The sequence below is a fragment of the Gymnodraco acuticeps genome, unplaced genomic scaffold, assembly GCF_902827175.1.
Source record: "Gymnodraco acuticeps unplaced genomic scaffold, fGymAcu1.1, whole genome shotgun sequence".
Classification (NCBI taxonomy): Eukaryota; Metazoa; Chordata; class Actinopteri; order Perciformes; family Bathydraconidae; genus Gymnodraco; species Gymnodraco acuticeps.
The window spans coordinates 30,001-55,048 of NW_022991753.1; the positions used below are offsets into that span (position 1 = coordinate 30,001).

A 25,048-nucleotide genomic window follows, 5' to 3' on the forward strand; every position below is an offset into this window, starting at 1 on the left:
GAGGCTTTCAAATCAATAAAGTTCGGGACTGTGCAATGCAGAATAAAGTGCTTTTATAGAATTGCACATTCCTACATGCTTATTAAAAGCCTTTCAATAACAACTGGTATAAAGCAGACTCAGGAGTCCCGTTGTTTTATTTGTATGCATCTAAAGTTGGAGTTTAGATAAAGGCTGAACTTTTTGGAATGGATGAGCGGGGCAGGGAGCATTACTTGTTGGTCATATGTACATACTAAATGTCCTGAACATAAGCTCTACAATCACTACCACCTTTGTTTTCTTGTTTATAAGACAAAAGCAACCATAGCACGGTGAGTAAGGGAACAAGCACTTCTACACCTTCTTGTGAATACTTTAAAAGTGTGTCTACAAACTAAATTCATCATCAATAAAAGTGCAATATATACATTAAAATGTATAATCCTAAAACAATGGTCTACCTATGGTACGGTATACAATGGGCTGGGACTTTTCTCTTTTGTTTGTGAGACCTTTAACTTGACAAATTGCACATTTTAAACGCTAACAATTTCTGACAAACTAACTTCTTTTCTGTATCCCTCTCATTTTACAGTCTGATCTAATCCTCTCTAGCTGTCGTCTTTTCCTTTCCCCTGTTCTTCTTGTTTTAGTCCACTCCCATTCCCCTCTTTCACTCCCTTTCTACGCCTCTCTTTCTCTCTTAAACCACTTCAGGCCTCAGTGCTCAGGAGGTCGCACAGCTGCAGGGGCCCATACCCAGGAACCGGCCCCTCTCATCCCTGCTCTCTCCTCCCTCTGTTGTCCGTCTCTCCCCTGATACACATCCGGGCTAGGACAGAATCATTAAAACTGGCTATGGTATGCTTTTCATTGGCTGAAGGGCTTGGGAAATGTGATAATGAGATGTTTTTTTGAGACAGCACTGCAGAATCACTGGGTTAAGGAGATGGTAGATTAGCGCTGTAAAAAGCAATGTTAAAGGAAATAGCTCGAATAGCCTGTATTCATTACCTTTATCCATTCTTATCTACTTTTTTTTTTGTTGCTTTAATCTGCTGTGCAGGTGAGAATGGGATTTGCAAGCTGAGCTCACCTTTGAGAAATCTTACAAGAATGTGGCTTTGGGTAAACTTGTTTTGACCCTGTGGCCATCTCTTCACCTACCATCCATCCTTCCATTGATTTCACTATCCCCCCCTCACCCCCCCCCCCCCCCCCCTCCCTCTCCGCCTCTTTCCCAAAGCAGCAAATAATCCCCTGCACCTGCAAAAGCTCCGCACACTGCAGACTGCCAAGAGTAGAGCGTGTGACCTTGCCTCCGTGACCACAGAGTCTGGGAAGAAAGAGAGGGAACATGTCGAGAGAGAAAGGGAGAGTTTGTCGATAGAGGAGGAGGATGAAAGGGCAAGAGAAAGGGAGGGACACAAAGAGAGAGAAGATTGTAGTTAGCGGAGATATCAGACACATTGAAAACACATTGTGAACCCTGGTTTGGTCGGGGGTCCAGCGCGCGGCTGGGAACCGGGCTGTCGGGCTATTTTTGTGTTTCTTTTCTCCCCAGTGATGTCATGCTACTTGTTTCCCAAGAACTGGGACAAGAGGGAGAAAACATGAGAATGTGCTGCAGCGCTCTCACTCGATCATCTACACAGTATGTCAACGCTTACAGTGTTAACATATCAACACATTCTTTAATTTGTTAACATTTAGGAAAATATCATTCAAAAAGTAGAGTGATATAAATATAGGCTATATAACTGGGGGCTAAAGAAATACTGGCCACTGTCTAGATCAGGGGTGTCAAACTCAAATACACAGTGGGCCAAAATAAAAATAAACGGTACTAGTCGAGGGCCGGACTGGTTCAATGTTTATTGCAAAACGTATTGAAATGAACTTATTGCACATATTAAACCTGGAACTAACAAAGCTTCAATTATTGCCTATAAAAACAACATTAACATTAAATAATCAGTTGCATTCATTTCTTATGGCTCTATCTGCAGCTTTTCCAGAGTCATTTCTTATGATTACATTTTCCCACAGGCCAACAACAGCTTCAAAAAAACTATTCCCCTCAAAGAGAAAACCAAACATGCCCTGCTGTCGTGAGAGAAAAAGTGCAGAAGGAAACATCTATTGAAACTCAGTGTGCTGCTCTGTGATGCTAGTTCAAGCCAGATACTTGGCATCTCATCTTGGGTGCAAGTTCATCAATGTTTGGGCTCAGGCTCTGAGCCGAGGAAACCCTCAGGATGGAGTGAAGGTGTGCGTGCAATATACCGGCGGGCCAGATCTAATAGTAATTAGAAATTATCCTGCGGGCCGAAATTAAATCCACCACAGGCCTGATTTGGCCCCCGGGCCTTGAGTTTGACACATGTGGTCTAGATTGTACGGTCCAAGTGGGGCCACTTAAACATCCTACAGAACAAAAAATAGAAATATATGCAACTATATACACTAGGAAACCTTTTTCTTCACGTTTCCCTCCTACATAATATACTCTTGTGCAATTTCTATTATCGTATTAATAGATGTATTATACTCCTGGAGAGCTGTAGCGTGAAGTAGCACAACATTCTATAATACTAATTTGTCCATGCCTCTTAAAACTGTCTGTGCTCCAGTTCAACTTTTCTTAAAAGTCTTTATGTTGACACCGGTAAATGACGTTAAACATCCAAGAAAGAGGCAATTTTTGTGCAAAACCTTAAGGGCATTTGGAGAGCCAATCACAGGGTAAAGTAAACAAATTGTAATTCATGATGGGGTCCTGAGCATAGAAAGAAGTTTGATGAAAATCAAGCCAGTAGTTATTCCGTAATCCTGTTGAGAGACAAACAGACATACCAAGCAGAACACATTCCCTCCTTGGTGGAGGTAATAAGAGATTGGGGGGGAGGGGGTGTTGTGAAACTGACCCGTAGTCTGATGTGGTCTGGTAGTGGGGCAGCCATTCTTTACAAAGAGTAGTTTTATTAGGATTTTGTCAATGAAAAGGACATTAAATAAAGTTGAATGCATTTAACAAGCACTTTGTGTGTCTGAAAAATGCTCACACCACAGGGCAGCTTGGAGTGAAACCTTTATCAGAGAATAAACACTTTGTTTTTCCTCTCCCCTAACTAGTTTCAGCAAAGCGATGAGGAGAGCGACTACGCGGGGTTAGCCTTTGTCTGAAATGCATGTGGACAGCTGTGGTGCCTCGGGCTCTTTAAGGTATGATTACTTCTCAGGGAGAGCAATTGAGCAACAGCATGGAGCGATTACTAATATTTTCTTTGTCCATTCCCCCCCTGTGAGTTTAATCGGCAGCACGTTATCTCATTCTCCTCCTCTCTCACACACACATGTGGACATCACAGAACCCATGTGTGTGTGCGCAACACATGCAGACACAAACAAGTAAACACTGGGAGAGGAGAAGAGCTGGGAGAGGAGAAGAGCTGGCAGAGTGCGCGCTGGCTCACGATGTGTCATGTGTGTTCAATTAGAGGGCAGATTAAAAAAGGAGATTTTTTTTCCACATCAAAGGCTTCACGCTGGGGGATTCCTCTCCATCTCTCTCCTTCTGCGAGTCCCTCCCTCCCTTCCTCTCTGTTTCATGAATAAATAATAAGGGGTAAACCTGGGAAAACAAACTGTTTGACCTTTGAACCCTTGTGTCAGGGTCAGAGTTTGCACCTGGACGACTTCCCACAGGAAAGCAGTTGTCTGTGTGCATGGGAGGGTTTCAGTGCATCATGTTTGTGTGCATCATCATTGGTTAATTTTGAGTTCCCAGCATGCCTTTGGACGCAGATTCCTTGAATTTTCTGCGGCCTCTTCTTGGTGTGCAGTCCTAAAAGTGTTACACCCTCCTGTTTTACTAATGTTGTTTTTGAGGTCTCAACAGATGGTGTTAACTATAAGTGTTATTCTACAGCTGCTGTTGGAAAACAACAGAGTAAACACTGCAATATTGTGAAATGAATGTGTGGAGGAACAGTGAGAATTATTCACATGGATAAGGAATGGAATAACATTATTTCATATTGTGTGACTTTCCTGAGGATGAATTTATCATTTTTTTAAAGAGGCACTACAATGCTTTTTGGCCTTTTCCCTTGACTTTAATGTGTTCTTTAGGTTTGCCTCTATTTGAGTCCTTTGTTTACTTCCGCAAAATAGCGACATCACTATGTTAAACTTGCGCTTCTATTGGCTAGTGCTCCAACACATTTAATATGATGGGCTAAAGGGCAGGACATCTCTAAGCAGTTGACCAATCACAACAGAGCAGGCCAGCTAACCAATCAGAGCAGACTTGGATCTGATTTCAGACAGATGTAAAAAAGAGGCAGTATGAGACAAATAAATCACTTTTTAAACATGAAAGCATGTAAACATGTCACAGTAGAGGCACAAAATACAAATATGAACCTGGAAATAAGCGTAAGGGCACCTTTAATATTTAAGAAATGTACGGACATGTTGAACTCAATGCTCTCTATGATGTGTCTGCTCGCTCCTTTTCTAACAGGCCTTTAATTGGTTGGTCTTTCTCCCTTTCTGACGCTCTCACTGACAGCTGTGCTGAAAGGGAAAACGCAGCACATTACCATCCCACGAAACAGATGTGAAATCTTGCCACACACATGCACTCGCTCTAAAATTCCTTCACTCTGGCATTTCTCATATTAAATCACATTATTCTTGATAATGAGAGCCTCTGAACCTCTTGGTGGTCACTCTAACGGCCCGTCCACACAGCAGCTTTAGACGATTCTTCCACCGCTTCCAACGCTTCTCTGCCCATTGACTTTGAATGGGGATGACGTCACTTTTCCTCGCTTGTCGCCGAACTGTATTGTGGGGGAGCGAAGCGAAGATTTCCAGGATGTTCAGGATTCAAAAGTTGAGCAATGTTCAACTTTTGAAGCTGAGCTGGAAGCGTCAGCCAATCAAACCCGTTTATGCAAATCTGACAGTAGAAGCTCTAGCCAATCAAACCGCGTGTAAGCAGGGAGAGCCAGACCGCAGTTCATTTCCTCATATTCCAAACGAGAAATTACGGTAGCAAATCACCCGGTTCTTTACGACCAGACTATTTACCGGGATACAAACCGGAGGAACCAGGCATGGAGGGAGGTGCCAGAGACAGTGGGTGAAACTGGTAGGTTTTCGCCTGTTTGGGGAGTTTATATATATATATATTGCTCGCATAAAATCCCCGTTTTTTTTTGCTTTGTATGTCGGGGGCGGGAGATTCATGTGATTGGTTATTGGTCGTGTTGCTCGCAAAAAATCCCCAAGCTGTCAGACACGCCCAGCTCCAAGATTTTCAAGATTTGTTCAGCTGCTGTGTGGACGGGCCGTAAAAGGATTGGCAGCTAAACAAAATCTTCTTTGGTTGTTTTTTTCCTCTCCTTCCTTGACTAGTCAGCCAGGCTGTGCCATTGTAACTGAGGAAACGGCTCATTAGCTATTCAGAGCAGAGGATACATATGGGAGGACTGGGAGTACTGAAGCCAATTGGATGGAGAAGAGGACAAGGAGAAAGAGAGGAGAAGTCCAGATTCCAGCAGCTCAGCTCTCCGCCAACGGACGTGTCCAGATGGCCTGGAGAGAGAGGGCCTTTGACTGAGGCACAAAGACACACTTGTGAACGACAACATCGGACTCTCACAAATGTATGGACGCACACAGCTGTGAAGTGTATTGTTCGTCTTAGCTCGGCCGTTAGCTCCTAACGTTGGAGGAATGTTCGACTGTCCGCCTCTCGCGCCCTTGAGACATGATGTCACTCCGACAAACGCCATCTTTATCAAAGAGGAACAGCTTTTTATGTGGTTAGGGCCAAACAATGAAAAGAGAGAAAGGGCAAGGGGGGACAACGCTAGGAGGAGACATAAATGAAGGGCCGGATATTCTCTTGATAAATTGAAATCCGGTTTGATGGCAGTCGTGACAACCCATTAAAGCCGTGTGTAAAAGTCCCATTTCCCCCTGCCACAATAAAAGAGGGGAGTACAGAGGGTGAGCCTGCTATAAATGTGTCAGAGTGTTAGCACACTATAACTTTACTGCGGATTGATCACACAGAATAATTACTGTAAACGACTGTGCTGAGGAATGGTGGAGAGGGGAGGGGATACAAACAGATGGATAATAAAGAAAGAGAGGGGATAAAGCCAGTTAGGCAAAGATCTAATACATACCTTTAGATATTCCCAAAGTGGAAACTGCACCAGCGAGAACGGGATCTGAAAAACAAAGAGACAAGAGATTTAATTGGAGTTGTAACCCTGTAGTGTGTTGTTTAGGTTTGTGTGCATGTAACGCCTCGATTAGATTAGATTATTGTTGTACTTCCGTAACATTACGACAACACTATGTAACATTCAAGCTATTATTGGCTAGCACTCCAACACAATGTATGTGATAAGGGTAAGGGGAGGGACATCTCTAAGTGGTTGACCAATCACAATGGAGCTGGTCAGCTTACCAATCAGAGCGGACTGGGCTCTGGTTTCAGACAGAGGGTGAAAAGAGGTGCTGCAACACAGGCAGTATGAGAAAAAGAAAGAGCTTTTTGAACATTAAAGCATGGAGACATCAGTAGAGGCACAAAATACACATGAACCTGAAAGAGAGCATTCTAACTTAAGGCCCCTTAAAGGTTCATGTTTCATCTTTAACCTCCAATCTCCTGCACTTGTCATTCCTGACACCTTTCTCTGTTTTCTCTCTTTCTCGTCTGACTGCTCCCTTGTTCCTTCTCACTGCTGATGATTAATGCATGAGACGGGCTGTGGTCTGGCAGTTCTCAATGGAGAGACGGATGGATGGATGGATGGCCAGATAGATGGAGCAAAGTTGGAGGAATAGAGGCATGGAGGGAGCAAACTAAAGTGATGGTTGGAGCCAGAGTTTGGCCATTGAAAACACAAAATCAGCTCAGGCAGGAAGACACAGCGGGGGAAATGTGCCAGCATTACCATGACAAGGATCAAACACAAACACAGAGAGAGGGTGACACACACACACACACACACACACACACACACACACACACACAACACACACACACACACACACACACACACACACACACACACACACACACACACACACACACACACACACACACACACACACACACACACACACACACCACACACACACACACACACACCACACACACACACACACACACACACACACACACACACACACACACACACACACACACACACACACACACACACACACACACACACACACACACACACACACACACACACACACACACACACACACACACACACACACACACACACACACACACACACACACACACACACACACACACACACACACACACACACACACACACACACACACACACACACACACACACACACACCTTGCACTGCAGGAATGGGGCAGAGCGGGACAGGAAGGAAGAGAGGGGAAGAAAAACAAAAACCAAAGAGACAAATAAATAAAAGTGACACTGAGTTGTGTCATCAGTCTTTGATCACAGTAACAAGAGGATCATTCATCTATCTGCTCCGCCTCCTCCAACATGTTCCATCAGACTACGTCGGTGTAAGCTGAACTGATACAACTCAGAGTCAGCCGAAGAAAGAAAACAATACATGAGCTGTGTTTACGACTCTTAACGAGCTTAATAAGCGGCTCATATAAACACTCTGAAGTAACCTAACGGAATGTGCTTCATCTGCCCTTCGAGAGAACATAACGTTTTCAAAATCATTGAAACAGTGTGCGTGTCTAACCTTGCAGAGGTGTCGTCTGATTAAATTGATGAGCAATTTGTAGTTCAGGGCAGGCTGGAGGCACACAAACACTTTAAACGTGTATGCACCTGAAGCGTAAAGCAGATCGTAACTTTCTGTTTGTTTATCTGAGTTAAGACATGTAATATACAAATCACTGTTAGTTAATCACTGCAGTGTTATTTTTTCCAGTGCTGAAACGCTTTCTGCTCGTCTCACATCAACACCTACCAATGCAATGCTTTCACCTGATGTTGAAAGTGATGGAAGGAGATGACAGATGTAATACATCTCTAAGCTGAGTGAGCAATGAGAGACAGACAGAGAAGTGGTGAAGAAATGGAAATGGACAAGTATTTCCATCTGTATTTCTTGTTATCGTCTTGAACCAAAGTATCATCCCAATCAAAAACGAACCTGAAGCATTTTTAGGCCCCGGCCACACGAGGACGATAACGGTCGTTATCGCCCCGCCTCTCCCCACCTCTGCTGCTCACCCCCGCGTCAAAGTAAACTGCACACTGAATTCAGATTATTTATCTTTCTCTCGATATGGACCTAAACGCGAGTGAAGTCTAATCTGACAGGACGGAGACACGTAGCTCTGCTCACCTGCAGCTCCTCCCGCTGTGATGCGGCGGTGAACGGAGAAAAACACACACTTCAAGTCAGATCATCACCCTTAGCTATTTTAATTACCTCTCAAACTACCTAAACTAGTTATAAATATGTTTATTTTTACTGTTGGCCTGGTCACTCATTACTGGATCAGCTGCTGCATGAGACAGACACTGAAGCTGTCAGAAGAGAGGGAGGAAAAAGAGAGGCTCCGTGTATTTTATTATATTATATAGTCGTTATTCATTTGTTTTAAAGTTCAATAAATAACAAAGAAGACCTTTGACCGGCACTTATATAATTTTGTCCAAAATATTTAAACTTTAATACACGTTGACTGGCGCAAAACTCTGCCGGTTCCCTCGGCCCCCACCGCGGAGAATAAACAGAAGGGCAACCATGACAACCATGCTTCTTCACTGCTTTTGTGGAGGACGTTACAGCGCCACGTACAGGCTCCTGCATATGTACTGCAGCTTCTCCAGCGGTTGGAGCTAAACGGAGCTGTCTCGTGTGGACAGACACTATCCGGTGAATATTGCGTGTGGATGGAAGCTTTTTTGCGATTGCGTTTGCGTTAATCCTATGCGTTTAGCCGTTTTCGTCCTCGTGTGGCCGGGGCCTTATTTTCTGTCAAGGTGAGAAATGTGTGCAATAGGCGCTTTCACACCGGAGTACTTTTCCAATTTAGTTCCGATAGTTCCTGGGATTTTGCGCTCACACCAAAAAGAGAACTTTTACCCCCTTTTTAGTGCCTGCTAGAGAGGTGGTACTTTCCTGGGGAGAAAAGAGTTCCAATTTCTGATTGGCTGGGCGAATTGCAAACCACGCCCTGTAAAACTGAAAAGTTTTGTGAAGCCGCCATTGTATTTGCTGGCATTAGCATTAGCATTAGCCCAGCGCACCAACGGAGAGAGGCTAACTTTTGGCAACACAACAAAAAAAAGCTGCTGGGAGTCCCAGCAGCTTCTACTGAAGCCAGTCCCCAACTCCGGGGACTTCGGGTGGCAGTATTCGCCGTGAAGTTGTTTGGCCTGCCAGTTAACCCGAAGCAGAAGAAGAAGAAGTGACGTCAGCGGCTTCATTTGCGTAGTCTTCCCTCAGGGAACTTATTCCGGTGTGAACACGATCGGCTCTTAGTTCCATGGGGATACTAAGGCTGGAGCCACACGAGGACGATAACGCAAACGGACCGCAATCGTTATCAAAAAAGTCTTCCGTCCACACGCAACAGGCACCAGAAACGTGTCCGTTCACACGAGACCGCTCGAAAGCACTGGAGACACTGTAGTACATATGCCAGGCCTGTAAGTGGCGCTGTAGTCAATTTCAAAACAACTTCAATCCTTGTGTCACTGCTCTGACTTGCTAAAACAAACAAGCAAGCTTTCTGAAAACAGCCCAAGGGAGCAAGCTTTTTTTTTTTGTTGCTTCTGCTATTGTTTTTGATGTGGGGTAACCCTGGAGATAGACTAACTAAACAAAGGAGTCCAATGGAGGCGTTTCAGGCAGAGGGCGAGAGTGTGCGGGAGAGAAACTCAGTACAGGCAAGGGGACACCCCAGAAAGCATAATACGGCCTTTAAAGAATTTGCCTGATAATAAATGTTCGGCAATCTACAGGTTGTATAATAAACCTTTAAAAAAGGTAGAAAGACAAACCCTCACACATCATACAAGAAGTGCATACAGGAATGATCATCACAGTGTCTGATCCAGAATCAGACATTGTGGGAACTGAGATGTTACATCTGCGTTCAACTCCTCAGGCAAAACAGATAATCTCTGCGCAATATCAGAGATAATAAAATCTTTAAGATTAATGTGTGACGGTTATTATTCAATTAGATCGTTGTGCAAATGCCTTAGGTGGAATAACCAGACCACAAACTCTGCCGCTGAGAGAAGATTCAAAATAATCACTGTGTTTCTCAACCGAGGGACAGATAATAATCAGTACAAATAAATAACAAAAAAAACATCTGTATCAGTTCCAAGTTTACTTATCTAACATTTAATGAAACTTTAATGAAGTTTTCACTTTAAGTGTAGCCTCTCAGATGACACACGGGGAACCAGGGACTGCATATCACTCCATCAGAAACATCTCAGACTAACAGTATTTCATCACAATGGAAATTCATTTAAATGGACACGTTTAAATGGACTGTATGTTATTTTGAAAATATAAAAGTTAAAACAGAAAAAGATCAAAAAAGTATATTGTTAAAATGTGGCTAGAAATCGTATATAATGTCAAATGATGACAGATTCTGGCAAACAAGCACCATTCAAATGCGTGAGGATACAATGTTTCAGGCGACCAGAAAAAAATCAAGTTTCTCTAGATTTGAAAATTGTAAGAATGATTTTGTACGTGTTTGCTTTGTTGACTCAAAAGCATATACTAGTTATAATACTATATAATAGATTTAGTCGTTTTTAGAGATTGGAATGCTTTTAAATGTTAGTGCGTACAGCAGTAGTTGCTAATCAAATATGTCAAAGCTTCACACTGAATGGCTAGGGACCTCTACATAAGTTACTTTACTTTGAAATAAATGTTATTTGTACCATTATTTTCCTTTTTCGTGTGTCTGTGTTTATTATACCTTACTTATTTGAAACCAATGTTTAGACCGATTAAATAAATGTTTTGAAAGTATTTGGTTAGTATGCTTGGAGTTAGTGTTTCTTACCTTATAATATTTCTGTATAATACATGAACTCCTTTCACTTTTAGACGTGTTGGTAAAATATAGTGCCAATGCTTTCCGTTTTAGTGTCTGGGCCCCTATTCCTATGTTTTGGACAGCTTATCGGGATGTCCCATTTCACATATCTACATTATGTCTTAGGGTTCTACCTATTTTTGCAATGTATTTTAACCGTTTGTGAATAAATGAATTAAAAATAAATAAAAAGTTGATTATGTATTTTTAAATCAATATCAAAAAGCAAATATTAACCCAACCATCACTAAGCTTCCATTCCACACGCCTCATACAGTTACACTGTTACCCTTTGGAGCTTGTGACTAAACGATTTAGGGGCTCAGCATATTGCTTAAGGACAGTGTGAGGGACCACCTGGTTGTAAATGGTTGCAGGTGCCAAACTTGAAGTCAAAAGGGGTTTTGATATTCTAGAGTTACACAGAGGTCTGCTCCAAGTGTTGAGGGCACATTTAGACCTGAGCTAAGTCATGGTACACTAGCACACAGCCACGCAGACGGCCAGGGTCGTGCTACGCTAGGCTAGCATAAAGGCAGCCAGGCAGCATAAAATCCACACTGCTCCATGGTGCTAACTGCTGACTCTGTCTCACACCCCTGCGTAGTATAATGCCTCAGCTACCATGGCCTGTTCAGCGCCATGAAGCCAAGCCAAATTCACTAACCCTCAATCCAGATCTGTACTGTTATCCCAAAAAAAAAGCTAAACTCCATGAATGCAAGTACAAAAACGACAGAAAAGGATGTCTGTTAGCATCGTCGGGACATAAACAATCTGGACCCCACTGTCAAAATATTTCCTTGCAAAGATGGGAAAACATATTTGGTTTTAGTATGTCATTTCCATGCATGTGTATAAAGTCATAAAAATGATCAGTTAGCAGAGGAAATCACCACTCTGAAGGCAGAGCAGCAGTGATGTTTATGTCCATTGAAAACGACTGAGGTTTTCCTCTGCCTGCCAAAACTTTACTAGCGCACTAAACTCCAGCTTGAGCCAATCAGTGGACTTGCATGGCCATGTGAGCAGCAAGCGAATCGTAACGATAACCATGGCGACGAACACACCCAGTGCGTTTTACACGTAGTTGAGGTTTGCAAACATGACCTTTCACTTAACATAAACATGTTGACATAGAAAACACACTTTCAAGAAACAGAGGCATAAGCAGGCATTTTTCTAGAGCTATGGAATAAGAAGGGTTGCAATTGCAAAAAAATGTACACAAACTGTAGTGGATTATTCAGACATGCAAGCAATGACTATTGGATGCTTTGATAAATTGTACACATGTTCCCCAGAATATTCATTCTTACTGACTGTGATTTTTCACAGTGAATTGCAATTTTCATGGTTTTGGACCATAGCTTATTTATATATTTAGAACAGATTGTGGGATATAATCATCAGCTGAAGCTCTAATGCCTGTTATTCCAAATTGCCTGGAGAAGTGCAAACAAAATACACGGCGAACATTACATTATACTCTCAAAAAGTCAACAAGGCCTACTTGCAAAACTCCATAAACCAAACATGACAGTCCTCAAGGCCTTGGAGGATGAACTATAAAACGCACTTTTTTGCCTTATTACAATCCCTATGAATATACCTGGAACCAAAATATGTATAATAATGGATTAAAGGTTGCATATACTGTCTGCTACCAATTAGATTCTCTTGTATAGATAATGATATATTTACTCAAATCTAGATTTGTAAGAACATTCTTACACATAATAATCTGTAAAATTGAATCATTACTTCACTTAAACATTGATATAATTAAAGTTATTGTATTTGTTTTTATCATTATTCTGGAGAGTCCCGTTTGAAATGCCTATAGTTACAAACATGTGGAGGTGCATGACCAGGCGCCACGTCAACGTCACGCTTTCATACTTTCCTTGAATACATCTGGCCGTCTGAACTACTGTATATCTTCCTGTTCACCGTCTGCTTCAAACCTCAATCAAATTCTTCCTTCTCCATCTACCCTCTCCATTCTCCTGACCACTATCTTCTTTTGATGCATTTTGCTGTACCCCAAAGTCAATAAATCACAATTTGTCACTTTTTTTGGAAAGAGCTGCATTCATATATTCACTATATACCTCCTTTAGATGAAATCATCCCCAAGTATGAGTGTGCATCTTGGCCACGACGTGAAAACAGTGCTCCAGGAACTTAGCAGCATCTGCTCCCAAAACCCACAAACATCTGTGTCATCCAGCTGGCCTCCAGGGAGCGGATTCCACTGCTGGGAAACACATGACCAGCTATCCTGCGTGTGTGTGTCTGCATTTTTGTATGAATATGTAGGCATGCTTAATCATATTTCAGCCGTACGTGTGTGCTGAAGAGCGGGATTTAGTGTGAGCTGGCTGACACATTTTGTCACTGATCAAAGGTGACAGCGCCACTTGCTGTGACTGTCAGGTACTATATAGGAATATGGAGATTGCGTCGGCTGTGTCATTTTGCTGACAGTGCTCCAGTTTGTGTGTGTTTGTATGCGTCCTTGCCAACTGTATTAGCGCTAACTTTATTAGCATTCAGAGCGGCTCAGGGCTGTCACAGGTCCTTAGGCACTCAGCGGAGGGCAGGAAAAACACATGTCAAAATATATTCACATTGAGCCTGATTGCAGGCAAGCCAGTTGGCTGCAATTTGACAAATGACATTTAATAGGTCATACTGCACCCTCTGCATACTGATGAGTGATTAGAAAGGGAGAGAAAGAGTGAGGAAGATGGATGTGAAGATGGAGAGACAAGCAGACAAATCAACAGATGGGACATTATTCATATTTTCCAACAGATCCCTTTCCAAAATAAAGTACCTCATGCCTTAATGTTCACAGTTCTTCTACTTTAAAACATCTACCTGCTGGTAGCGTGGCATCGCTGTCCAAGAACAACCTTATTGGAAACAAAATATCTGATGCTTTCCAACAAAATGTAAGAATTTATCTCAGCATGTCTTATAGTTAGCATGACATAGAGCCACTGAGGTGATATAGAGCCGGTTTGTGTGCCCAAGGTAGTTTTAGGTCTGTTTAAAGTTGGCGGAAAAAACCTTCCATTTCATCTCAATGATTTGAAGATGAAATGATGTTTCGTTCTGTAGTTCAACTTTTTGCTGGAACCTTCTGCATAGGCACCCCCGCTGTGTGATGGGGTTGACCTCATTGAAATGAATGAGATCGGGTTACTTTTATTCAGGCAGGGCTCAAGCTGATCTGAACGCATCTAAAGAGTGTAACGACATGCTAGTGCCTCTGAAGCCAATGAGCTAAATGTTTAAGTGGACATGTACACCATCTTAGCTTGGGGTGTTAGCAATTAGCATGCTGAGGCTGATGACAAAACACAATATGGAAAAAATAAAGAGATATCAATGTTTTTACAAATCACTCTCAGAGGAGCATGAGTTTCTGTCCCAGACTTAATGACAATGCGTCAAAAAGGTTAATGAGACATTTCATATTAAAGCACAAACCAGTATGAAACCTGTTTGTGTTGCTATAGAGGAAAAGTCCTTGGATCATCGTAGTCATGAACATCCATCATCTGTGCACCATCTGTAACTTATTTCATGACAATCCATCCAATAGTTGTTAAGATATCTCAGTCTGGAGATTGGACCAAGCTAAAAATCTAAATGGTTAACCATGGCACATCAATGAAAATAGTCCCCTTGTGTATTATGTAGCTTTTTCTGCATGTACACCCTGTAGCGAGTAAAACTCTAACACAGAAAAGACCTGCCTATGCTGCCCCAGAACGCCTCGTTGGAGATTTTTCTTTTTCCATTTTTTTTCTTGCTGGGTACAGTGACCACACACACACACACACACACACACACACACACACACACACACACACACACACACACACACACACACACACACACCCCCGTCCACACGGCAGCTTCCCATTCACTTTGAATGGGGTGACGTCAGGCTTTGCCGAACTGCATTGTTGTTCCGTTGCATCGCTTTGCCTCCGTTGAAAGTTGAGAAAAGTTCAACTTTTCAAGCTTTGACGGAAGCGTCAGCCAATCAAATCATATGCCAGTACAAGCTCTAGCTAATTAAACCGCGTGCTTGTGTGTCCGGGGCGGGGGATGATTATGATTGGTTGTTGGTCGCGCTCCAGACACCCCCACCGGCAAGCTTCAACACACGCTGCCGTGAGGATGTACCGAGACACTGTAGGTACGCCGCGTTTGGGGGTGCTGCAGCCCCCTCAGCACCCCCCCCCCCCCCTTTTCCCGCGTCCATTCGCGATGTCTCGCTGTCTCGCAGACCCCACGCAGCAACCAGGAAATTACACCAGCAGTAACCCAGCTCACACTGTCCGCTCTTCACAGCAGCGAGCTGTGCAACGTCCCGCCAACACGGCACCCAGACCCCACGCAGCATTCACATCTGTGTCATTGCTGGTGTCATTTCCTGGTTGCTAACGCCATTGTAACACATAAACACTGATGTTCCGCTGTAACGGTGGTGGACTCATCAGAACAGAGTGGGCGAGCTGACCAATCAGAGCACACTGGGCTCACAGGGAGGGGGGGGGGGGGTCAGGAGCTCCAACAAGCCGTTTAGGACAGAGAGTGAATACACATACCATACAGAGATGCTGTATGAGGAACCAATGTGAGTTTGGAAAATTGCACAATATGAATCTATTCTAGTAGACCTCAACAATGGAATTATGATCAGTAGAAATGGCCATGACATGGGACCTTTAAATAGCAAAAAGCTGCTCCAACAATTTGAATAAATTACTTTGTATGTCTTTATCTGGTACCGAAAAGCCTGTGACAACAATAGTTTACGATTAATGACATGTTTACTGTCATCATCACAATGACTAAAGGGATACCCTCCCAGATTGTACTGCTTTATTATGAAATCCCAGACACAAATGACAGTATTCAGAAAACCACTACTCGAGCTCTAACTCAGTCAAGACTCAAGACACTGTGGTGCAATCCTGAACCCCACAATGTGCACACTTGCAGCTCATTCTGCTCCGCTGTGGCCACCAGATGTGCAGCAAATGATTCATGAGCCAGAGAGGGCTGCTGTTAGTATTTGATACTGAATGACCAGTCCAAATCCATTTAGAAAAACCTCCTTCACCCACAGATTTGGAATTTACCAAATGTACCATTCGAATGAGACCATGCATACTCTCTCAAATTGAATTTACACGTGAAATAAAATAAACAAGGCCTCCTTTCAAATGTTAAGGTAGTCATTTTAAGAAATATTGAGTCAGTGACAAGTTCAGGTTGAGACTAGAGAGGAGAGGAGAGGAGAGAGGAGAGGAGAGAGAGGAGAGGAGAGAGGAGAGGAGAGAGGAGAGGAGATTTGAACAGAAAGCAGATGGAAGTCAGATGGTGAAGCGATCAACAGCAGCCTTATTCAAAATGAGGAATCACTATAGGCCACGTGAAGACCATAGAAACACATGAAAAAACCTCATATGGACTAACCGGGCGGAGCAAAGCTGAGCGCTAAGTCCACATGTATTACCTGCTAATGCAACAGGGCTGTACGCTGGATTGATCGCCAAATTCATACACAGAAACATTCAGACACACCCACATTCCTGCTGCGTGTCACTGAAGTATGAAGAGGAACTGACTGCGGTGACACGCCGATAGCAAAGAGATCAGATTGTAATATGTTGAAGGCTGATAAAGTCATAAATCATGAATGAGAGGAAGGCAGGTGGTGTTGGACACTTCTATATGTGACTGTGCCAAGTTTTAGAAAGAGGAAGCATGAGGAAGACAGACCTGTTTAGAAGGTTGATGGAAACTCTGGATGCATATTTGGTGACACGCACATGTAGGAAAAATACAAGAACATGCACTAATGAAAAGATCAGTACATGCCAGAGAAAGCACAAGTACATAGAAATAAAGTATGACAGACTTGCGATAAGGATCCATGCTGCAATATACCAAATAAGCTTTGAGTAAATGCTGGAAGGCAATCATTATTTCCTTAAAATAAGTCACACAAACACTTAATAATTTTGTTTAATGTTGAAATATATAATGATATGGAAGAAAAAAACAGTCCATATTAATTTACATAACATTTTATGTTATTGTTTTGTATTTATTTATATATTTCTCTACTTTATTTGTTGTTGTCCTTTTCAATGTATTACATCTTCACTGATATGCTTTGTTTGAATGCTCCATATTCCCAGTTATTGAAAACTATAAATTTGATTTTGATCAATCAATAGTTCTGACAGAAAATATTAAAAAAAGAATTTTTGTCCAAAATAATTCAACATTGTGAATGTCCCTATTCATTTTCAACTGTTAATTATTTTCCTATTAAGGTCAGAACTATGTTATGCTTCTAAAACACAGGACACTAGCTAGCGTGCGCACATGAGCTAATGTCACACCTAGTTACTGCCGTGACGACGCACATTACACCCAGCAGTGACGCTGCAAAAACCCTGGCTAAACATAGGAGCACAGCAATTTGTACAGTCCAGTAAGAGATACAGTGAGTGTGAGAGTGTGTGTGTGTGTGTGTGTGTGTGTGTGTGTGTGTGTGTGTGTGTGTGTGTGTGTGTGTGTGTGTGTGTGTGTGTGTGTGTGTGTGTGTGTGTGTGTGTGTGTGTGTGTGTGTGTGGCACCTAAGTACACCTCAGGGACAGAGGGGTTCAGGGCCTTTTAAATAAATAAACAAACACATAAATAAAGTCAATCGATAGAGGGAGCCTGATCCGGCACTCCGGGCCTGTGTTTGGCCTCTCACTTCATAAGAGAGGCCTGGGGGAGAGAGAGGGGGGAGAAAGGGAAGAAGGGGGAGAAGGGAGGGGACAGAGTGCCAGGGAGAGAGAGAGAGAGAGAGAGAGAGAGAGAGAGAGAGAGAGAGAGAGAGAGAGAGAGAGAGAGAGAGAGAGAGAGGAGGTTGGATTACTTCTCTCTTGGTGGTTGTATAGTGCTGGTTAGTGAAAGCCAAGGCCTGCTCTCCCTACAGTATAACAGAAAACAGAACCCCCCCCCCGTCTTAAACACACAAATGCACACACACACCTGTCTTTACACTTCCCTGAGGCACACTTCACACAAATCATATGCTTATCTAAACTTAAACCTGTAACACATCCAAAGCATAACTCCCCCTGTGCTCAGCGCGGTTCCTTAAAACCTAAATTTGTCACAGATTAAAGCGTATGAGGCCGTGCATCCTGCAGCAGGAGCATGCGTCCCTTAAAGGCCTAAACTGTGCAACTATGAGGAGTGTTCTGCCTTAAGCGACTAGCAATCACTCATCCCAACGTTCCCAGCTCTCCGGTGCTGTGAAAACTAGAATGAGAGTGAATGCACTTGCTGAAGAATTCCATCTGACAGTTTTGAATGCCAAGGGCAGCATGATGTGTGTGTGCGTGTGTTTGTTTAAACAAGCCAAACTAGGGAGAGGTTTAAGTATCGGCATATCTCCCGTGCGCAAAACTAATCACACCTGGTCTCCGCTCCCGTAAGCCGCCGCAGTCCAGGCGAATGTCGGCACAGGGCAGTAATATTTCCGACAAATTAAGACTTGTTCCGATGTGGAGGGGGAGAGAGGAGGGGGAAACAGTGTGCTGGCAAGGATTCAAGTGAGCAATTCCATCGACATGAGAGAAATAATTCCCAGAAACTCCGAATGATATTTATGTTGTGCTGGTGATTTTTTTTCTTCCTCCCACCTGTGTGCAGCTTGTTGCTTTCAAATGGGAGCCTGATACAGCAGAACAGGCAAAGGCACGAAAGGGAAAAACAGAAACGTTCTCCTTGACAGACGACTTGTTTTTCTCCAAAGCTTTTAGTACATGGATAAAGTACAGTATAGCCTGCTGCTTATGTAACATTTTAGTTCGAATTCCCATGTGACGTTACATTTTAAATGCTTAACAAGATTAATGGGATTCACTCTGTAAAAACATATTCACAATTTGCATATATGAAAAGATATGCAGTTTTACCATATAATTTATTGGTTCAATATTGACCAGGTGAAAGATTTAGTTGGGTAAAACATGACAGTTTGGATCCGTCACAGCCGCTGACTGATGACATCAATGGCAGAGTGCATATTAGCCAATGAATGGTGGTGTGGTGTGACACAGGATGCCCTGAGGGTCGACCAATTAGCTGCTGACAGGAAGAGAGATGTGTGGCTGCCCGAGGGTCTGGCTGAGGCGAGGAGTAAGACGTGGGAGAGTGGACGGAGAGAAAATGTGTTGGTGCAAGGCATGGGAGAGGTTGAAGGTGCAACATTTCTTAGCTACACAGCTGGTGGAGAAGCAAAGAGGCTATTGAGCAGCATATGTCTCAGTTGGGAAAGGCTGGAACTTAAAAGGGAAATGTGCTTTGTCATTATCTCACATTTGAAGTCATTTACAGAGTTATTTCTCCCACGGGTCTAGCTGCCAATTCAACATGTTCATTTGACTTGTAATGTTGAATTGGCCTAAAATCTGCTAACATGGGACGACCTTAGCCAACTCTGCGGGACACAACGCAAGAAAGGGATCACTGATACTCACTGACTTACCGACATTAGCCAACGGCAGGCCCTAGCTTGGTGTATCAGGGCATAAGGTGTACTGAGCAAAGATGGATGATTAAATATCTCATAGCTTTTGACCTAACTATGTAAACACTGTAATTTTTAGCCCTCAACTTTTTTCCTCTGTCCTGATTTGGCATTTTGGCTGGTGTAATCCCATCATAATGAGTCTTCTTTTTGTCTTTTATTGAAGAACATCAATAACCCAGGTGTAGTGGGTGTATGGTGTCGTTATTTACCACAGGCTGATTACTTCTGTCGGATTCTATTGGGGACGGCAGCACAAACAAAGTCAGATTTTTTTACAGGGCAACCATAAATGAAGTGATTAAGATTTGCTTTTTCATTTTACAGAAAAATGTCAATATTGTACAGTTATTTGTATTTGAACTCTATGCAAACATATGGGTGGTTTTGTCAGGCAAGACATTTGCATGCTAATTGTGGTTTACTGGAATAGGGTGGGACTGCGCAGGAGCAGCAATGCAATGAATACTGGTTATTTTATAAACATTTCTAATGAGCCAAAAGTTTATTTATCAGTATTACTTTTGAACATGAACACAGGTAAATTCAAGTCTGTAAGATAACCTGACAAACTAGAGTGAAGCGTGCAGGTAGGTCCAGAATAATGATTCCCGCTTTGATATCTCCAGCATGGCACACACACGCCGATGCCTGTATTAAACACACATGGCAGAGGTGTACACACACACACACATGCACGCCACGCACACACACACACTATGTTTTCTGGGAGCATTGCCCACAGCAATAAAACACAGACCACAACTGAAATGCTTCTCTCTCTGTCTCTCACTAACAGAAACATCTTATCAGCTGGGAATCAGATAATAACAGCAGCATCACAGCTGGAAATAACAGAATCTCCATACTGAGAGAAGTGTATACTGGCAGTGACGCAGCTACTTTGAAAAAGCACACACAGATAGATGAGTTAGTCAAACAAAACCTTGCATGGACCTGATCAATGTGTTTCACGGCCTCGGCAAAGGCCGCTTAACATAAAGCTGGACTGCACTATCTGTGGATATGAAAACACCAGCCTGTTATGGATAAGACACCCGAGCTGTTTTTAAATATTATCTAACTTCTCATCCAGTCACTAACTTTCTCTGTTTAGGCAATACAGCCAAAATAAAATACATTAATAAAACGAAGGTGCTAAGCTAACATGATATTCAGGGTCATTTCAGTCATTTCCACTTCATTGGGTAAGTCCATCGCTGCCCTTTATTTGCCATTTTCTGGTGACTGAAACACAGAAATCATCTTTAGTTGGAAACTCTGGGATAAAACCCTCAGATTTCTGTTGATGGAATTTAAATGTTCTATGGGCAGTGCCAATGTTTTGGTTAGAAGCGATCACAGTCAGAAAGCTTTTGTTAAAGTGAAATCCATGCTCTGGGGACCTTGAATATCTAAACCAAATGTATACGTAATACTTCCAATATTTGCCTCATTATTGATTGACCCTAGCAAAGATTAGATGGATACAATTCAGAGGATCAAGTCAGTAGGATTCATCCTCTGGGGAGCATGCCTGTCTGTATACCTCAGTTCCATCCCATGGTTGAGATATTTGTCTTCTGGACCAAAGTGGTAGATGATCCCAGCCGATTAGGCTAATAATCTTGTATAGATGTGTTTTACGACTGTCTTTTACAAGAACACTGCTCCTTTGTCTGGTAAAGATTTACCCATTGCTCGAACCAAACATGTACATTTTATTAATCTGACATGGTTTGAATGACTTTTGTGGTATACCAAGTTCCTAGTATTAAACCATGTAAGCCCCTCGGCTCACATAAACAGCCGCTCCAGGTTTCACTGCCTTGAATATAGATGAGTGTTGAATTATGAATTGTTTTGAACCCCTAACCTCTGCAGGGGTTGAGTGAGGTGAACGCTCGTGGTGCTAGTGACACTTTATATTTCTCTCTTTCCATTAGACATTAAGCAGTGACATCACAGCGTGACCCCTGACATTCAGGTGGTCTGTTCCAGATGCTTGTAGGTCGTAAGCGCTGCTGCTAGCATGATGATGGTTGTGACTGAGGACAAAGGGGGTAGGCATATGACTGGCTGTATGGGGGGGGGGGGGGGGGGGGGGAAGCAGGTGCTGCTTCTGGAGAGACTCATAAGACTGTCTTGGAAAATGGGCAACAGAAAACCTAGCAAACTACAAACAGTGTGGAAAGTATCTGCAAGTCACAGTGGATCATAGGTTTTATTGAATCCAAAGTTACTGTGAAATGAAAATGAGATGGGATATGCATCATTGTAATCCTTCAGTGTAATTACTGGTTGCTTCCCCATGTCTGGTTATAGCACAGCACTGTATTATCCTGCTTCCACTCCCTTAACTCTCACTTTCTCCTGTCACTCCAAGTGAAAATAAGATGTTACTGTTATTTAAAGTGGCTCTGATTGAAGGTTTACCTCGTGTAAAGGTTTCCTATAGTGACTGTATAATAGGCTGGCTGATTGAGATGGGATTACCGTATTTAGACAGTTAGGGTATTATGTCACTTCAATGCCTGTGGAACTCAAGTGGAACAGGTGCGCAATTCAAACAAAATCTACATTGCAAGAATTGCCATCAGGGGAATAATGTATCACACTCAATCGTGTGTACTGGCACCAGATTCCAGCAGACTCTTGACACGAGTTTCCTTCCACATGACATTTAAAACCACTGCTGTCCCTTTTCCCTCCAATCCAGACCTACTAACCCCCTCCGTTACATACTTCCCCCCCCCCCCCCCCCCCAGCCTTGCCTGGCGGTTGAGGCTGTGCATTATTAGAAACACATGTGGAGTACCAAAGGTTTTCTGCTCGGATTGAGACAAACATGCTTTAAGTTGTGGGAAGCAAACATAGCCCCGAGACCCGGAGAGACACACTGACTAATATTGGCTGCTGTGGTCATGTTCACAGCACTCACACATACAGAAGAGGGGAGACACATGAAAACAACTTTATCTGTGTAAAAAGAAACATTGTCTTCTTCCTGGAAAAAAATGTCTGGCATTAGGATCTGGTAATACATCTCCACAGGGAGACGCAGAAATGCACAGAGAATTCCTTTCTTTACATATTACAGTTTAATGATGGATTTGAGAGTGGATTGAAGAGCTCAATGGGGACAAACGTACTTAACATAAGCGTGTGATGCATGGCTCACAGTGGCACAGACTTCCAATGCATCATCCTCAACGGAGAACCGCAGAGAGCCACTGTCCCTTCGGCCAAGTCTGCACCGAGCAGAAAGCACACATGTGGCTCTGACAGCATGGCAGCTAACTCCTTAAATACATCCGACTGTAGAGGTCATTAATAACACCACGTGTTGATCTTAGGAAGGTACTGAGGTTTAGTTGGATTACTGTAGCAGGAAAAGCCACCAAAGTTCACCCCAAGGAAGGCCAGATGTTTTAAGGGAATGTAAAAAAGAGGCACATAGGCCAGCTTGGATGTAGGAAAACGCACAAAAGAAAGTGAAAACACAAAATTGGATACCAAAAACAACACTAATGTGAATGACATGTGCACTGTGAACAGAAGCCCATCCATCCGTCATCAAGATTGGCGTAGGGAGTAAAGCATTAATCCCCAGAGGGACATGTGTGGTAAAGTGATAGAGATCACGCAGTCGTTCTCTGAAGCTTAAGAAAGCCATCAGTCTTCTAACAAGGGTCAGATCAACCTGCAAACAACTCAACAAGAGGGAGGCGTTCCAAAATGATATTCCATACCTCCAGCAGGAAGACAGATAATGATCCATTAAAGAAATGAATGCTGGGAAAATTCAAAATGTGAATATAAACTTCAGGTTGAGGCCTCTCTTTAGCATTTCATCTTGCTACCTTTACATTCATGTACAATCCTTGTATACAAACATTTATACAACAATGTCGAAGTTGAGAATAATTTAATGATGTGCTAATTGGCATTGCATATCTAACTGTGTCCACAATACTGTCAAAACACCTAGATAGCACACACTGTTCTATTGTTTGTCCTTATCACATAAGAGGTCAAACACCCGTCTATAGGTCAAGTCATGTCAAGGGTCAGATCGACAGAGGTCAACAGGTTTTCTCAGGTCTCTTGAGCTTCTTATTGATCACAGAGTAAACAGATAAGGTAGCACCAGTAGCTCATAGTCTTTCAAACATTCAGATCCATCTTTGAAACCAATAGAGCCATACTTCATTTAAGTGGTTGTTCAACTGACTTGCAAAGGCTGTTCAAATATTGTTCTATTACTTTGTAATAATCTGTTTGCAAAAAGCAACACATTGAAACAAAGTTATCTCACTTGTAAGCATTACATCCCACTTTTATATTAATCATTTCCATGGTTTAGTATTTTATTATTTCAGGGTGATCTTATGACATTTTCTATGAAATGTAATCCAGTCTTTCGGAGGTGTTGAAGCCTTTTAGAGGAGTTGGTTTGCCGTCAGACTCAGAGACAAACGGCAGCAGCTCTGACGATGTCCAACTCTATACACAGCGCAGGAGGAAGCCTCCTTGCCTTCACACTTGTCCCACAAATCTTGCCTTTACATACAGTATGTAGCGAAAAATAAACACATTTTGCCTCCCCTGGCCTGTCTGTCTTCCCTCTTTCTGCTCCGTCTCTCCTCTGCCTTAGTCATATGAGGGTGTATAAACACGATCCTGTGTGGTTCAGCGAGCACAGAGACAGGATATGAGAGTGATTCCCCTCACCTCTCCCTTTTGAACATGCGTCACAGACGGTGAAAGGTGGCTCTTTTCCAAAAAAGGGCCACACGGGGGTCAGATCTGCTCTGCTGCGTGTCTGTTAATACAGTTTCAACCTCAGCATCCCAGCAGAGGAAGCAGAAACCCCCTCACTGCTCAGTATGGACCCTTCACAACTCAATCATATCTCAATGTACACACTTCAACAACTGAGATGTAACAAGGGAAATCAAACACACTGAAGGAGGTGGAGGTTCAACTAGGACCCTGGAGTGGCAAAAGGGCCCAGACAGGATTATAAGAAGTAGAGTGAGAACATAAGGGGACGGGGGTCAGGTGAGTGCTGTGTCTAGAGAAATTATTAGGCAAATATTTTGATAATAGGTCAAGTCATTTTAAGCAGAAATGCCAAGTATTTTATTGCTTCCAGCTTAGAAATGTGAATATTAGCAAATATTCAGAGCTTTTCTTCATACATAAAATTAATATCTGTAGGTTTTGCATTATCACTCCGACAAAAAATCTCCTTGGTTTTTATTGGATGCTGTTTGCCCTTTAATCTTGTTTCTAATG

General features: G+C 42.7%; 1 protein-coding gene across 2 annotated transcripts in view; it reads right to left on the reverse strand.

Annotated features, from left to right (window-relative positions):
* slc25a26 (solute carrier family 25 member 26) overlaps window positions 1–25,048 on the reverse strand; it is a 55,203-nt gene that overhangs the window by 14,614 nt on the left and 15,541 nt on the right. For both annotated transcript variants that reach the window (XM_034199207.1, XM_034199209.1), the window contains exons 6-7: window positions 6,189–6,233; window positions 1,249–1,318 (exon numbers count right to left, since the gene is read on the reverse strand). In XM_034199207.1, coding sequence (XP_034055098.1) covers window positions 1,249–1,318; window positions 6,189–6,233 — 115 coding nt within the window. The remainder of the gene's footprint in view (window positions 1–1,248; window positions 1,319–6,188; window positions 6,234–25,048) is intronic.